Raw genomic sequence first — 18755 nt, forward strand, 5'->3', positions numbered from 1 at the left:
GTGTGTGTGTGTGTGTGTGTGTGTGTGTGTGTGTGTGTGTGTGTGTGTTGATTGCAGGTCAAAGTACCTGCCCTGTCAGATAAGGGTGTAATTTTTCATGTCTGCCCAATAACTGTCAGTGTGTTGATTCACAGTCAACTGAACCGTCTGGACTCCATTTTGTTTTGCCTCGTCGGATCAAAGCATAAAGATTATTGCAGGGTAAGAGATTTTAAACAATAATAGCAATAATGTAGCAATAATCTCTCTAGTCTGGTGTTAAGAATGTTAACCACTTGAACCCCACAGACCCTATTCTGGAGTAGAACGTGTGGCGTTGTGACGCATTGTGAGCTTGTAGATCGGATTTTTTTGGCAAAACGATTTGGTGTAGAGGGGAAAAAGCTGTCCAAGTATACAGAGCCAACTCAGCTGTGTTTTACTAAGAATAGAGGGGTGAAGGGGTTAATGTTGTTGAAGTGTTTTATACATTATACTAGAACCACTTGGTATTTAATATACTTAAATGAACTGTGTGTGTGTGTGTGTGTGTGTGTGTGTGTGTGTGTGTGTGTGTGTGTGTGTGTGTGTGTGTGTGTGTGTGTGTGTGTGTGTGTGCACGTGCATGTGTGTGTGCATGTGTGTGTGCACGTGCACGCGTGCTTGCGGAGATGAGTGAGTGTTCCCTGTGTGTGTTTGCACCAGGGAGACAGAGGCAAGCCCCGCCCAGCTCTGCCTCAGATTGGCTTACCATGATATCTGACCCTATACCTTAACCAATCATCACTCCTCTTGTCTAAACCTAAACCAATCAGAGGCAGAATAGGGCGGGTCATGTCTCTTGCTGTGCTGAGGTTAGAGTGACAGTAGATCACTGGATGATAATAAACATTATAATCCTCTGAAGACTATTTTAATCATTGTCATTGTAACACATGTTGTTGAATTGCAAAAGTAATTAGTTACTAGTTAGTAAAAAGGTAGTGGAGTTCAACACTGGTCAGCAACATATTTAGAAGAGCAGAGCAGAACAGAAGTCCATGTAAGTTAGATAGATCAGTGGTTCTGAAACATCTTCATGTCAAGGAGACCTAAACTGATTTGTATTTATAATTGTATTTGGTGGTGGACCCCCATCTGAAAATAAATACATACATATATAAAAATTGTGCCAGTGGCCCCATTAAGAGAAGACAGTCAACGTCAATCAAACATAGCAGATCTACAAGCTCACAACAAGTCACAATATGATGTGTTGTGAGCTTGTGCATCTGCTATTTTTAAAACGCTGTTAGAAGTAACTTGTTGTAATTAGAATCACATCACAGTTTACAAAGTAAGTCATGTGACCTCAGGGGAGTTTGGGCATGTGATACTTTGTTGTAGAGTGAGAACATTCCTGTGTCATCCATGGTCCATCTCTGTGATAACCCAGACATCTTTGACAGCTCATACACCAGATGTTCCAGAGAAGTGTCTGTATTAGAGATATCCTGCACCTTTGAGCCTAGAGGAAGCCTTTATGGCCAAGGTCATTAAATACCAATCACTCCTACATACCATCTCAGAGCTGGGCTATAGGTGCAGACTATTTGTTTTATATTTGACAGCCTATGACATTATACCCACATACTGGTTGTTAGAGGGTTTCAACAACTTGGGATGCCCAAAAAGGAGGCAAAGTATTGTGCTGTCTCTGCTATAATTGGCAGTCTGCCACATATGGCGGAGACGCTGTTACTTAACCTCAGGGGAATTTGCTCATGTGGTACTTCGTTGTTGAGTGAGGTTGATATCTCTGCGTGTGTGTTATGACTTGCCAATGAAAAGGTACTTATGTTCTTTAAGTCCTGTGACCATTAACAAATTCCACCTCCCTCCTATCGTTCCCCAATGAATTTGAACAGGAAACAGGAAAAAAAAACAGGTGTGTGTGTGTGTGTGTGTGTGTGTGTGTGTGTGTGTGTGTGTGTGTGTGTGTGTGTGTGTGTGTGTGTGTGTGTGTGTGTGTGTGTGTGTGTGTGTGTGTGTGTGTGTGTGTGTGTGCGCGCGCGCGCGTGCTGTCGGTTGCAAGTGACGTGTTGTAATTAGAATCACATCACATCCACAGTTGACAGTAAGTCATGTGACCTCAGGGGAGTTTGGTCATGTGATACTTTGTTCTAGAGTGAGTTTGTTATCCCTGTGTGTGTTATCGCAGTGCGAGGCGTTGTGAGCTTGTAGATCTGCTATTTTCACAATATGTATCTGTGGAACCGAGTCAAACTAAATTGTATACAATTCCAAGTGCTTGTAAGGGTGGGGGTCCCCAGTTCAAATATGATTATTTTGTGGGGTCCCCAGTTCAAATATGATTATTTTGAGGGGTCCCCAGTTCAAATATGATTATTTTGAGGGGTCCCCGGTTCAAATATGATTATTTTGGGGGGTCCCCAGTTCAAATATGATTATTATGGGGGGTCCCCAGTTCAAATATGATTATTTTGGGGGGTCCCCGTGGTCCCCAGTTCAAATATGATTATTTTGGGGGGTCCCCAGTTCAAATATGATTATGTTGGGGGGTTGCGGCCTGAAAAGGTTGAGAACCACTGGGTTAGATGACAGTTAGACTCCATGGGGGGGAACCAGTTCAGTTGGATCACATCAAATAACACAGGTAACACACCCATTTAAATTACATTAACTGTAACAGTGTTACTGAACAGTGGCGTTCCCAGAAATTACATTTAGGGCAGGCGAGATTATTTTCTCTACGGAGGGTACTCGGGGAAAATGTCGGGGGGGAATCTCGGGGGAAACAAGTTAACAACAACACTACACTGACTACAAAACTGAAAAACGCTAATAAAAACAATATGCAAGTATAATCAATCAATCAATTATTCAGCGGTGGTCTTAAGTTTAATGGCTCAAGCTACTCTCAGACTCAGAGCCCCTTTTATGCCAGGTGAGTACAGGTGATGGCCCAGACCCCCACACCTGGCAGTCCTGGCACCCCATGATAACCTAAAGATAAAGGCCTACATTTGCATCACTATAGGCGACGTCGCTCTGCTGAATGGATACGGTAGTGATTGGCTGCCTGCCCGTGTGAGGTCCGACGGCCACTATTCTCTTTGGATTTTTTTCACTGCCTGTGTCTTTTACTTTATTTTCTAGGGGAGTCTAGATTTTAGTTGGGCAGGCGGCTACCTGCCCTGCCTCTATGGTGGGTACGCCACTGTTACTGAATGGGATGTATTGATAAATCATTTTGAGGCAACATAATGTGAATCCTCTTATTATACAATATGCACAACATGACAACAAGGTGATCTCATGCTACATACAATAAAATAAGGAGAAAAACAAAACATGAAAATGTAATACTGGCGTGAAATATCAGCCGAGTATTATTACTTTTGCATTAACAACTGTATTTACCCCTCTGACATATTGATAGGAATATAGATAGGAACCTTTGGCATGATGTGCAATATTGTGTACCACTGGGGACACTTACTTATTAAAGTGTGTTTACTGTTACATATTTTTTATTTTGTATTACTACTCGTTTATAATATGATGTTTTTGCATAGTATTGTATGTTATTGTTTGTCATTAAAAGATTAGATGAATTGAATACACAGGACCCCAATGGAAACAAGCCATAGTGCTTTCTTGGGTTTAATCCTTTTAGCATCCTTTTGTATAGAACTGTACTTTCTGTGCTTTTTTGGCATACTGTTAAAAAAGTATTCAATCAAACACTGGAGTGAAGGCAGTTACCATTGAGCTATATAAGGTGCAATTATTATTATGTCACTGGTTATTTCTGACATGTTTGCATGGTAACCAGAAGGCTCGACCCAAAACACACTCACCCCCATTTTTTACCTGGGACCGCTTGTCCCCAGAGGTTTTTGCATTGGTTTTACTGAGGTTAAGGTTAGGAATAAGGTTAGGTTTAGACATAGTTTTACTGAGGTTAAGGTTAGGAATAAGGTTAGATTTAGACAAAGTTTTACTGATGTTAAGGTTAGGAATAAGGTTAAGTTTAGACATAGTTTTACTGAGGATACGTTTAGGAATAAGGTTAAGTTTAGACATAGTTTTACTGAGGATACGTTTAGGAATAAGGTTAAGTTTAGACATAGTTTTACTGAGGTTAAGGTTAGGAATAAGGTTATGTTTAGACATAGTTTTACTGAGGTTAAGGTTAGGAATAAGGTTAGGTTTAGACATAGTTTTACTGAGGTTAAGGTTAGGAATAAGGTTAGGTTTAGACAGTTTTACTGAGGTTAAGGTTAGGAATAAGGTTAGGTTTAGACATAGTTTTACTGAGGATACGTTTAGGAATAAGGTTAAGTTTAGACAAAGTTTTACTGAGGATACTTTTAGGAATAAGGTTAAGTTTAGACATAGTTTTACTGAGGTTAAGGTTAGGAATAAGGTTAGGTTATGCATAGTTTTACTGAGGATACGTTTAGGAATAAGGTTAAGTTTAGACATAGTTTTACTGAGGTTAAGGTTAGGAATAAGGTTATGTTTAGACATAGTTTTACTGAGGTTAAGGTTAGGAATAAGGTTAGGTTTAGACATAGTTTTACTGAGGTTAAGGTTAGGAATAAGGTTAGGTTTAGACAGTTTTACTGAGGTTAAGGTTAGGAATAAGGTTAGGTTTAGACATAGTTTTACTGAGGATACGTTTAGGAATAAGGTTAAGTTTAGACAAAGTTTTACTGAGGATACTTTTAGGAATAAGGTTAAGTTTAGACATAGTTTTACTGAGGTTAAGGTTAGGAATAAGGTTAGGTTATGCATAGTTTTACTGAGGATACGTTTAGGAATAAGGTTAAGTTTAGACATAGTTTTACTGAGGTTAAGGTTAGGAATAAGGTTAGGTTTAGACATAGTTTTACTGAGGTTAAGGTTAGGAACAAGGTTAGGTTAGTTTAGGCATAGTTTTACTGAGGTTAAGGGTAGGAATAAGGTTAGGTTTAGGTATAGTTTTACTGAGGTTAAGGCTAGGAATAAGGTTAGGTTTAGGCATAGTTTTGCTGAGGTTAAGGTTAGGAATAAGGTTAGGTTTAGACATAGTTTTACTTAGGTTAGGAATACCAGGTGGCAACCGCTCCGAGGTTGCCGGATTTGACCCGGGCGAGTGTGTTTTGGGGCGAGCGTTCATGTATTCGTCCACAGCCCACCAATGAGACGCAGAGTGAGTAGACAGAAATGGTGGCATCGTATAAAGATATAAAGAGCATTTTGAGAACCTATTATATGAAGATAAGATAGAACAAGTGCTCCTTCTTTAAGTAGATCTACTAGGTCACAACAAGTCACACATTGCGACGTGTTGTGGGCTTGTAGATCGGCTGCTTTCGGCGAGTGACACCATCGTGCAGTTGAGTCTAAATTGAGCTTCATGTACATAGTGGACACGGTGCATGACTCTGCTTTCAAGTGTATCCTATGTATCACCAGATGTTTCATTACATTTGGCATGTTACTCTTTGTACACGTTTTATGTCCCAGTGTTGGAATCCTTTCAGTTGAAATGCTCTCTGTATAAAAAGACAACATATTCAATAATGTACAAATCAATCTCACATTAGTGCGATTCAGCGCGTGTGCGTACGTGTGTGTGTGTGTGTGTGTGAACCATCATAGCAGCCACATGCTTGCATTGACCTGGTATTCCTGCTCTATGTTCATTGCTGGTTAGACAAATACAATAAATGATTGACAGGAAACCAGAGGAACATCATGTATATTAGCAGTAGGCCTGGTGTAGGAACAATAGGAGAGTAAAGCATAGTGCACAGTCTGTGCACGTGACTGTGTTTGTAGCTGTGTGTGCATGCACATTTACTGTTTTCTGGTCTATTTTGACTGTTATCTTGACAGGTTTAATAAAGACCAAAGATGAGTCATTGTGAGGAGAGAGAGGAGGAGGGAACTGACAAACAGCTCATCCACAGACCAGAGCCTCCATCTGTGTCTGTGAAGAGTGATGAACCTGGACCTCCACATACAAAGTAGGTCAATCCTCCAATACATTTTAATTTACCACACTGTTAGATTAGTTGTTTTATTAATAATAATAAAAAGTTGATGCTCCTTAAATGTTATGGTGCTGCTACATGTTTAAAGTGGTGGCACCGGTGCTACCAAGTAGAAAAGTTCATTTCAATTTGCTGTAGAAAACATTCTGATCTCAGACAATAGGGAACGCACCTCACACCATGCAGGCACAGCCTATTTCTTTATGGTGATAGAACCAGATACTCTGGCCAAAACACATCGATCGATCGATTGTCGGTTGATCTATCAATCTATCTATCTATCTATCCATCGATCCATCGATCTATCGATCTGCATCCATCCATCCATCCATCCATCCATCCACTGCATTTTTCAATAAATCATCTAACTCTGGTGAGGTCTGCATACGTACAGTAAGAATACACACAAGTCAGTCTGTTTGCGTTCATTTAAATTGCAGTGTGTGTCGTTTCTGAGTGAAACCCTCACCAATAGCAATGTGGTGTTCAGTTGTTAAGTCACATGGTACAGAAACAAAGTGTGATGATGTCTGTTTCATTTGACTAAATGGAAATAGCAATATGTATGCATACTTAATCTACAGTGGCGCTTAACACTCACGTGACACAAGCAGACTTGAGATAAAATTGACCCTTTTTTCCCTGCGATTGAATTGGCCATTGTCTTCCTTCGGGGGCTCCACACATTCTAACACATTCTCCCCCACACAGTGGGGGTACCATTACATTAAATATTAAATATAGATTAGCTTTGTTTACACGACATTTCAATCCCACTCACACCTCACAGGTACACTTCATTTGTCTTAGAGACAGAAAAATAAATCTAATTTAGACCTATAACTCGGAACGTGTGTCCGAGAGGAAAATATTCCCAGAAACCTGGCCAGTGGCAATCCATGTTGTTAAATACCCACAGTTCAACAATAAAACAATACAATAATAATCACTGGTGACAGAGTAAACAATGTTTCCTTATAGATTAACTTTTCAAAGTTACGTTTATGCCTGCTGTCTGCAGTCAGTGTCTGTCTCCATGTGTCCAGACGTTAGTGATGAGCGGGCCGACCCGTAACCCGCGGGTCAACCCGCGGTGCGGGTGGTCGAGTCAGGATTTCAGAGGCAATTATGCGGGTGAGCGGGTCAGCCGCTCTCACACGCAAAAAAATAAATAAACAACATGCTTGTTTATTTAGCCCATGACAATGTTGTGCTACTGTAGACATTTAAAGCAACTTTGGGTACTTAAAATTAAATTGGGTACTTGATCTTTTTTTCCCCAACGCGGGCCGCGGGGCGGGTTGAGCCATAGATTTATGGGTTTGCGGGGCGGATATGAGTATGGAAAAAATCTAGATTGAACTAAGTGTTTTGAAAATAGCCGATCTACAAGCTCAAAACGGGCAGGTTAAACTGTTCCTTGTTTTGCTGTAGACCCCCTGGAACTCTCTCAAGAGCCCATGGGGGTCCCCAGACCATCCTTTGAGAACCACTGCTGTAAAGATATGATAAAAAATATTATTACATAAATCCTATATTGTAGAATTGAAGAAAACAGAAATATGTATTTATTTATTATGTTTGGAGTGTGGTGGTTTCACTGTCTTTAGACTTTAGTTGAGGCATTCTGGACGTCATTCTCTCAACTTCATTTCTGTGTGCAGGCCATGTGCAGGCCATGCAGTCATGCCCTTTTATGGTGATTGGTGAGGCAGCTACCTAAGCTAATTAGGATGCTAACTAGGATTGGTGGTGTGTCTACCTATGAGAATTAGAATCAACTTTCACAACCCTTCAAGTTATAAGGATATGGGATTCATCATTATAAGAACACCATTATGAACATTATGCTCTCTAAGAACATGTCCTGAATCTGACTAGACTTCTCTGAGGATTTTTCTTATGAAGAATCTTAAGATGAAACTTAGGAAGAATATTGGTGAATGAGGCCCTGTTGGTGGAACTGAGAGATGTGTTTAAAAAAAGACAAATGCATAGATTATCAACTATGATCCAACGTTCATGCTCTTCAGCAGGTGTTTAAGGCTTTCGGGGTCTGAGGTGGTTCTCTTTCATCATGTCATATGTAGCCTCATGATCTGTGATTGGTCTACTATTAAGGGGACACATACAGAAAACCCTGTTCTAAAGCCACACTGTACATTATTACTAGTAATATCTGAGCAGTGTGTCTATGAAGAGAGCCAGGTTAACAGAAACAAACTATATAAACAAAGTATTGGAGATGAAAGAGTCAGTGATTTGATTTAGTGTCCTTAGAAATCTGATGCTGTTCTGACTTTTGGTCTAAACCCATTTAGACCTGAGGCCGGTTCTAAAAACACCTTCTAAATCCTGACCTAAGTTTTCTGAAACACTTCAAATATGTATAAAAAAATTACAACAAATGTATGTTGCTATATACTGTATATAGCAACAGGACAGTTCCCGTCCTGAAAGGTAATAGGGGTTTCCGCCCAAAATGGGTTAAATATATATATATAGTTTTTATTTATCAATATCAATGCTTTTATGTCATCATGTTGAGGTGACTGTATAATGGCCTCTCCTGCCTGTCACTCTCATGTCTCCAACTTGTTGACAATACAGAAGATAGGAATTGAGCTGGTGTTAAACCAATCAGATACAACAGAACCACATTTATCTGAACCCTAACAGGTTGTTCAGGAGGTGATGCCTCAATATAGCTCCTTGTTACCAGTCTGGTTCAGCCAGGTCTCATTGAACATATTACATCTAGTTAGTGTTGCCGCCTAAAGCCAACAACACTTGTGTTTGTTCACTTTTATATAGATAACAACTCTAAAACTTTGCCGCACTACTCCTCCCACAGTTTTGCCGGCATGTCAAATCGACGGCCTTCACCGGGAATGGTGTTTTTGCATTTTGTTAAGCGATATGTTGCATAGTTTAATTGATATAAATGTATTAGTGAATACAAATGTCCCATTAACATGAATGGAAAAGGGTGACAGGTCCAATTCAAGTATTTTTCTCTCAGAAACTAAGGGCTAGAAATATCACAATTGGTAGAGAGGTTCACAGTCCAGTGGCCTATGCAGGAAAATCATGAGCTGTGATTGGTCTACTTTTGAGGGGACAGACATACTGTACAGAAGACCCTGTTCTGCAGCCACACTATGAATATTGCTAGTAATATCTGAGCAGCAAACTGTATTTCAACTCAAATGATAATTTCATAAACATTTGTGTGATTCCAGAAGTCTTCACCACAGACCAGAGTCTCCAACACCCAGCTGTGTGTCTATGAAGAGTGACCGGTCAATGGATTTCCCTCCTTTGAACTTCAGTAATGAACCTGGACCTTCAAACACAAAGTATGATCACTGATCTCTGTAAACTGTGACAAAAAATATAATAATCCACTTAGAAATAATTGAATATAAACTTATATGGTTGTAATAACAAAAATTAAAAAAACGTGCAGTAATTTCATAAATGACGGGTTTTGTGTCAAATAGATGTTTGAAAGCTGATCAAAGATCCCTACAACAAAGACCCTTTCACCTTTTCCCTTAAAAAAGTCATTATCATTGTGGGCTCGCTGCAGCAGCAGCGAGCACATGTTCTACAATATTTCTTTCTCTCCCACCTAACTACTCCCACATGCTTTCACTTAGAAACTCCATTCAAACTGTAAACATTTTAGCTTACTGTGTACATCTATGCTTGTACTTTTATTTTTTAAATCATTTGTAGTTTTTGAAATCATTAACTTTAAGCACCCAATGCATTTCCAATGGGTTTTGCTAGTGGGGAGAGAGAAGGACAGAGGAGAAATGCCCTGTGTTTTCACTCTGTCACTGTGGCCACATTTTTTACACTACAGATATTTATTTTACATCACCAAGTGCGCACAGGTCGGCTCTCCGATGTAATCCAAAGAGCTGTGTGATGTATACATTTTTAGTTAAGACCATTAATATAAACCCATGCACCTACACACTCTAGCAATCAGTGCAGCTGCTGCTACATAATCTGTCAGTCATTGGCTGCCAGGCAGTGGTCCTGCAAAGTAACTAAGTATATTTACTCAAGTACTATGCAAGTGCTTACCATGCAGTTTTATTTTGAAGTCTTTTACTTTCCTTTCCATTTTTGTTACTTCTACTCCACTACAATGACAGCATTTGACAGCTTTAGTTACTTGTTACTTTGCAGAATTTATTATTAATACAAAACCTACAGTAACCACACACAGCCGATCTACAATGTGACGCGTTATGAGCTTGTAGATCTGCTATTTTCTGAACATTGAGTACTTTTACTTAAAGTATATTTTGATGCTAAAACGTTTGTGCACTGCAAGCTGGCCCCCCCCCCCCCCCCCCCCCCCTGTCATACTTCAACTATTCAAAAAAAGCCGATGCGTTGTGAGCTTTTAGATCTGCAATTTTGGGAAAATGTGAGTAGAGGGGGTGGCAGCGGCCGGATGGCAACTGCGAGGTTCCCAGTTCGATCCCCCCCCCCCCCCACACACACACACACACACACACACACACACACACACACACACACACACACACACACACACACACACACACACACACACACACACACACACACACACATACACACACACACTGAAAACCATCGGATATAGCTCATCTACAAGCTCACTGGAGCCAGGGGGAAGCACCCCACACCCAACACTCCTGCCCCCATATACCCCTCCATCCCCCCTTACTACCATCAGCTATGCAAGCAGGTGTGTAACTGATGACAATTAGGAGAATGATAACAGGCGCTCCCAATCTGATTAACCGGAGGCAAGTCTACACCCACACACAACGCAAGGACAGAGATACAGAGTCAAACTGAATTTGAACTTTTTATCACAATTGTTTTGGGGCTTTAAAGCGAGCCCACATTGTTTCTTTATAGGAATAATATTTTCTAGTTATATTATAATATCCATGCTTTTATGTCATCTTGTTGGGGTAACAAGTCTCTCCTGCCTGTCAGAAATCACTCTCATGTCTCCATCTTGTTGACAATACAGCAGCTAGGATTTGAACTGGTGCCAAGTCAATATATATAGGAGAACACACCACTCCCAGAAGTAGTTGTTTAGTAAAGAAAAAACTACTATTACAACTAGTATCCTACTGGTTCACCTGCCAGTGAGGACAAAAATGGATGTGTCTTAATCAGTAAAACAAATTGACAATTCATATCTTTATAATTTATGAATTAAATATTTATGAATATACAGTTCCAAGACAGAGTGGAGATTATTATTGTACATCAACACATTAAGGCTGCCAAGTTTCAGGAAAATCTAAGAGTGAGACTTTAGTCTCATCAGGGACGCACACGCGCTGCGTGAGTGCATGTGCCTGCGTTTTTTCCCCGCTTTTATTTCCGGTTTTTGTTACTCGGTTAATTCGGGACAAAAAAATGTACTCCATGAAGTGTAGTTGTGTGGCAAAAAAGAAACGTCGCAGCCACGGGCGCGCAGAACACATGGATGCATATTTATAGTAGAAAGAGCTTCAAACATTTAACTATAGCCGTGTATACTCATTCAATTCTGAACCCATTCTTAAAATGTAAAATTCTCTATTAGCTGTGAAGGGTCTTTCATGTGTATCAGTCATGATTGTTTCGCCATCAAACAATATCAAGCAAAAAGGAAACATCGGTCCTTCTTCTCTCCAGTCCATCGCCAACTGGAACCGTCGTCCTAAAACCCTCACACCGGGTCTAATCCGGCGGCCACGGTCCGCAAAAAAAATGGGGAAGTGTGTTTTAGGACATTTTCCACCCGGTTGCTGTTTTTCTGCTTGGAGGTTTCTTCTTTTTCTTTTTTCTTCGTCCCAGAAGTGGGGGGGATATCACCCACAACGGCAAGCCTCAAGCAACAAGTTATGGAAATATATAATTAAATAAAAATATATATTATAAAGTAGTGAGAGGGGGAAAAAGCGTGTGAAATGGCAAGTGTGGCGTGAGGCGTGTGAAGAGGTTAAATTGCGTGACTCTCACTCTCAAAGGGTGAGACTTGGCAGCTCTGCATTAACACATCAATGATGTTAAATGTCATATTATATTGTAAGTACTTATTATTACAATAACTATTATGTAGTAATACAATGTCTTCATCTTCACAGAGAGAGGAAGAAGAGTGGTTGTGGTGGGGGTCCAGGCGAGGTTCTGACAGATCCAGTCTCTACCAGCTGTGGACACTGGTTCTGCAGACAGTGCATCACCTCATACTGGGACCAGTCTGCTCCAACAGGACACTATGGCTGTCCCCAGTGTGGACAGAGATCTAGAACCACACCTGGACTGAAGACACCCAGTCAAACCACACCTGGACAATGTAAGACTATGCACTAATTAAAATTACATGTTAATACATTGAATGCTTAAATTAAATAAATCATAGTCAGACTAAATGTTCGAATTAGTGTCCGTATCAATATCTAAGTGCAAATAATGAAGCTAAACAACTATCAACTCTGGACAAAAACAACTGATCTTGTGTTGTTACGTTTTTCTTAACAAATTGTGCACTGAATGTTTAAAACATATATTTTTTTCCTCATTTCAGATGTCAGTATGCTGGTTGATTTGAATGATTATAAGATCAGTTTGAACAGTCTTGATGATGTGAAAGACCACATGACAGAAGAGCCTGGAACCTCCCTCACCAGCACCTACACAGAGCTCTACATCACAGAGGGAGAGAGTGAAGGGGTTAATAGCCAACATGAGGTGATACAGCTTGAGACAGCTTCCAACATGAAGACCTTCCATGACACACCAATCTACTGCTGTGACATCTTTAAACCCCTCCCTGGCAGAAAGACACCCATCAGAAGAGTTCTGACCAAGGGCATCGCTGGCATTGGAAAAACATTCTCTGTGCGTAAGTTCACTCTGGACTGGGCAAAGGGTTTGGAAAATCAAGATATAAATCTCCTGGTTCCCTTTTCATTCCGAGAGCTGAACTTGGTCAGAGATGAGCAGTACAGTCTTCTCACGCTGATCCATAAATTCCACCCAACATTAAAGATGGTCACAGCAGAGCAGTTTGCTGTCTGGAAAGTTGGCTTCATCTTTGATGGTCTAGATGAAAGCAGGTTTCCATTGTTCCAAAAAAAACAAAAAAAACAAAAAAACAATGACATTGTTTCTGATGTCACAGTGACATCATCAGTGGATGCTCTGTTAACAAACCTCATCGAGGGGAATCTGCTCCCCTCAGCTCTCCTCTGGATAACCACCAGACCTGCAGCAGCCAATAAGATCCCTCCTGCATGTGTTGACATGGTGACAGAAGTGCGAGGGTTCACAGACCCACAGAAGGAGAAGTACTTTAGGAACAGATTCAGTGATGAGAAACAGGCCAGCACAGTCATCTCACACATGAAGACATCAAGGAGCCTCCACATCCTGTGTCACATCCCACTATTATGTTGGATCATTGCTACCGTTCTGCTGGACATGTTGAGGACAGATGTGACAGGACAGCTGCCCAAGACCCTGACTGAGATGTTCTGCCACTTCCTGTTGGTTCAGACAAAGAGGAAGAAGAAGAAGTATGATGAGACACACGAGGCAAATCAACAGCAGCTCATGGAGACTGACAGGGAAGTTCTTCTGAAGCTGGGCAGGCTGGCATTTGAACATCTGGAGAAAGGTAGCATCCTGTTCTACCAAGAAGACCTGGAAGAGTGTGGTCTTGATGTGAAAGATGCCTCACTGTACTCAGGAGTGTGCACAGAGATCTTCAAAAGAGAGGGTGTGCTCTTCCAGAAAACGGTCTACAGCTTTGTTCATCTGAGCATCCAGGAGTTTCTAGCCGCAGTCTACCTGCTCCATTGTTTCTCAAAGAAGAACATGAAGGTACTGAAGACATTCCTGGAACGTGATTATTACTCCATCTCCCTCTCCGACTTCCTGAAAGCCGCTATGAAAAAAGCCCTGAAGAGTAAAAATGGCCACCTGGACTTACTTGTTCGGTTTCTTCATGGCCTCTCACTGGAGTCCAACACAAGTCTGTTAGGAGGCCTGCTGGGTCAGACAGAGAACAGTCCAAAGAGCATCCAGGAAGCCATCAACAACCTAAAGAGCATGATAAACACTGATGATATCTCTCCTGACAGATGTATCAATATCTTCCACTGTTTAATGGAGATGAACGACAACTCATTACATCAGGAGATCAAACAGTACCTGAACGGATCAAAGAAGAAACTGTCTGGGAGCCAGTGTTCAGCTCTGGCCGCCATGCTGCTGATGTCTGAGGAGGTTCTGGAAGAGTTGGACCTGGACAAATACAACACATCAGAGGGGGGGCGAAGGAGACTGATCCCAGCTGTGAGGAACTGCAGAAAGGCTCGGTTAGTAGTCAAGTGAATAGAAACATCCTAGAGTCAATCTGACATTATAACACTATAATTAGAAATGAAGGTTGACATAAAAGTTCCAATAATACTGTCTGTGTCTCAAATAGTGACTAGTGGTATTGTCTGTATATGCAAAAAAAAGGCCAGTCCACAATAAAGCAGTCTAAAAGCCCTGCTGGTTACCCCCACTAGACCAGTGGTTTGAACCCACTGACATTGCCATCCTCTCAGTAGTGGAACTTAAAATAAAAAGGACACGATAATTGTTATTTTCAATGTGCCTCATTCACACAGCTCTTAACATTTCTGCTATATTCTTTAGTGTAGGTTTGCTTGTAAATAAAGAGCCACGTCTGATTCATGAAAGGCTGTGTAAAGCCTTGATTTGTGCGCGTCTCAGGTGTATCAGATGATGAATTCCACCAAATAGTAAATATGCCATGTATTTGCTCATTCTCACTTTATTCATTTCACACCTTCAACTGCTGGTTGAACATTGTTCTCTTCCTCTGTTCAGTCTTTCTGTGACGTCTAGTGGTGTTGACCGTTCCACACTCCGCCCCTCCCCCCACCTCGGACCTTTTTTTGGTTGCATTCCTGAGCCAAAATAGAATATTAGCGGTGTCTGCTGTGGTAGAAAACCAATGCAAAACTATATTAAAGAAAAGTATATAAACTCCAAAAGAACTCTCACAGTGTAATCACTATGAGCCTACTGATGATCCAGGTTTAAAGAGAATGTTTTAAATATGGTTTTGCTCTTGTTAAGATTGGTTGAGTGAACTAGGTATAATTTGTTTTGAATTTGTTTTGAATTTTGTTTTTACAGACTTGTTGGCTGTAACCTCAGACAGACAGAGGTTGAAGTTGTGGCTTCAGCTCTCAGCTCTAATCCTTCCCATTTGAGAGAATTGGACCTCAGCGAAAACAACCTGGACTCAGGACTACTGGATCTGCTCTCTGCTGGACTGAAGAGTCTGCACTGTAGACTGGAGATTTTAAGGTAAGATACATTTTTGACATCAATTCTGTTTTATTATGTACTGTATTATGTGAATATATTATGAATGCTGTGGTGAGAATGTATTAATAAGAATGATATCATGGGAACCCAAGCCTACCTCCATGTCCTTCCATGCTGAGATACAAAATTACACTATCGTTGTTGGATGTATTTTGTCAGATCATCATCTTCTAGTTTTGATTATTTATATTGATATTAATGGGTGCAAGTGTCCATTTCAGTAATAGGGATTTACCTAGATGACCGTCCTTAAAAAGTTGTGCAGGTACAAAGGCAGTGGCGGAGCGTCCGGGTAGGCCAGGTAGGCGGCCGCCTACGGGCCCGGGACTCCGGGGGGCCCGGGCTGTCAGATCACATGGACCTTTATTTTATTAGAATTAGACACACTTTATGTGCTCTGCCTCTCCGTCTCTCCTCCTCTCTGCCTCTCAGCAACTTTCCCAGAGATTCACCAGCTTACATGGAACTGCAAATATATTCGAGGCAATTCACCCCAATGCACTGTTGGAAGCTCACCCTAACCCTAAAACCCAAATAAAGTAACAAAAAAAAACACAATCCGCCCAAAACCCGCACATTTTCGCTCGCGCACGGGCTGCAGTCCTACGCTACTGGCTCTGATTAGCCGAGCTCGTACATGCTTGCATGACAATCACAACGTGGGGAGGCGGGACATGGGAAGTGGAGAAGAGTGTGAGAGAGGAGCTTAAGTTTTACAAAATTATAAAAAATGTTTAACGGCAACGCCGATCCCCGCTGATTAATGCAGCTTTCCGCGTCATACTACTGCAGTTGGGGGTACCTTTGAGAAATCTCTGCAACTTCTAAGCGACGAGATATTTGCCCGAGACCAGACAATGGTAGCCGCGAGTACGAGAGAGAGTGGTTTGAGCGTCAAGGGACCCTGGATACCGCCTTCCTAAATCCTAAACAAAAAAACAGAGTAAACAGAGTAGGTAAACAGAGTCCCGAAAGGGGCTAGACATAAGAATACACTCAGGTCATTTGCCAAGTTTGACATTGGTCCGTCGGACAGTTCTCAAGATACCTGAACTACAGACGTACTTAAAATAAATACATACTATGTACAGAGATTTTGTGCATTTATTTTATGCCCATATATGGGGATCCCTAATGTCATCAGTATTTTATGATATATATTGAGTGTTTGATGGTAGTAACAGCCTTGTATTAAAATCTGCAAATATTAACTATAGAGAAGTGAGCTGAACTTTATCTTAAGAATATGTCTTTATTTTCTTGTTTTATTGTATTCTTGTTGTATTCTTGTTGTATTCTTGTTTTCTTTCTTCCTTTCTTTCTTCTTTCCTTTTCACCTCTTAAGTCACTAGTCCAAAACCCTGACAGTCCATCACAGCCAGGTCCAGGTTCTCAATCCAGGAATAATGTATATTGTAACGTGTTTTATTTATTATTTTCTTTTTTTTAATCTGGTGTTTCATTCTTCATTCAGACTGGCTCACTGCGACTTGACAGAGAGAGGCTGTGAAGTTCTGGCCTCAGCTGTAAACTCTCATCCCTCCCTAAGAGAGTTGGACCTGAGCCTCAGCATGGTGAATGATTCAGTAGGCCTACTGGAGAACTGCATGTGAGTAGACTTGGGCTGTGTCCATGTTGGATAGTACAGTGAATGTGCAGTTCTTCCCTCATGTTTGTCCCTTAACAGTGTATTAACTCTTGTCAGTGTAGACATAGTCACAAATAGATACAAATATGTATGCATATTTAGTTAATACTTTAACCAACAAACAAATAAGGTTATATATATATACAGATCCTTCTAAAAAAAGTATGTTAATTTATGCACTCAATACTTGGTCTGGGATACTTTTGAACACATTATTTCATCAATGGGGCGTGGCATGGAGGTGATCAGCCTGTGGTTCTGTTGAGGTGTTATGGAAGCCCAGGTTTGCTTTGATAGCAGCCTTAAGCTCATTTGTATTGTTGAGTCTAGTGTCTCACACCTTCCTCTTGACAATACAACATCTCGTATCTGTGGGGTTCAGCTCAGGTCAGTTGGCTGGTCAGTTAAGCACAGTAATACCATGGTCAGTACACCAGATACTAGTAGTTTTGACACAGTGGGCAGATGCCAAGTCCTGATGGAAAATGAAATCAGCATCTCCATAAAGCTAGTCAACATACGGAATATATATATATATATATATATATATATATATATATATATATATATATATATATATATATATATATATATATATATATATATATTCCGTATGTTGACAAGCTTAAGATATATCTGCATAGTAAACTTGCATTAAGAACAAGATATATCTGCATAGTAAACTTGCATTACGAACAAGATATATCTGCATAGTAAACTTGCATTAAGAACAAGATATATCTGCATAGTAAACTTGCATTAAGAAGGGATAAAGGAGAGTGGAGTGCTAGGGGTTAAGGTGGAGTCTGAGGAGGTGATGAGATCCAAACTGGGCAGCAGTGAGTATGTCTGGATGGGCTGCAGGGCCAAGATAATGATAGGAGAAACACTGTAGTGTCAGGTAGTGGAGACGTTGTGTTAGACAGTTAGACATTGATGCATTGTTGTTCTATTTCCTACAGAGTGAAACATGGAGGAGAAGATTGTCTTAATTCTCAACTCTTTACTCAATTCAGTACAAAATGTGAGTATCTGTCTGTCTGTGTCAATAGAGCACCGAAGTCTGACGTAATTTACACATCCTACCTGGGTCGCATTTTACCCCCCCTTTCTGAATTCCCATAGACGTGTTTAATATCGCGTCAAATAAGAACTGTGTTCCAAAAATAAACAAATGATCCCGGCGATTTTACTCTTATCGATATTAAGTATCAACTGACGGTGAGAAAACGCTAATGTTACTTCCGCCGAATTAGTTACATTTTTGCCAGAAACAGCCTGTATCAAATATGAGTGACTGACTATCATAAACGATACAGAACCTCCTCCCTGACAATAGAGCATCGCAGTTCCCGCCCACTTCCTGGTTTTTCCTGGTGCCGGAAGAAAAAAAAAATCACAGAATCAAACGTTTTATGGTCATGATTCATGTGATGTCATGATGGCTTGATTCGAGGCTTAAATTAATAGATATAAATATTTTTGGAAATGTCAATGGGAAAAATGCATTGAGCTTTTTCTTCCGGCACCCGGAGGGGGCGGGAACTGCGATGCTCTATATCACCGAGACAGTTTGTTTATTTTTGGACCACAATTCTTATATGAGACGATTCTATGATGACCCAATGTTATTCTCCATAGAGAAATTACTTTACGAC

General features: G+C 40.7%; 1 protein-coding gene across 1 annotated transcript in view; it reads left to right on the top strand.

Annotated features, from left to right (window-relative positions):
* LOC308094999 (NACHT, LRR and PYD domains-containing protein 12-like) overlaps window positions 1-18755 on the top strand; it is a 518863-nt gene that overhangs the window by 127017 nt on the left and 373091 nt on the right. Inside the window, exon 12 of the mRNA XM_080441848.1 lies at window positions 12182-12393. Coding sequence (XP_080297974.1) covers window positions 12182-12393 — 212 coding nt within the window. The remainder of the gene's footprint in view (window positions 1-12181; window positions 12394-18755) is intronic.

This window comes from Gymnoscopelus braueri, assembly GCF_963280865.1.
Source record: "Gymnoscopelus braueri genome assembly, chromosome: 11".
Lineage (NCBI taxonomy): Eukaryota > Metazoa > Chordata > Actinopteri > Myctophiformes > Myctophidae > Gymnoscopelus > Gymnoscopelus braueri.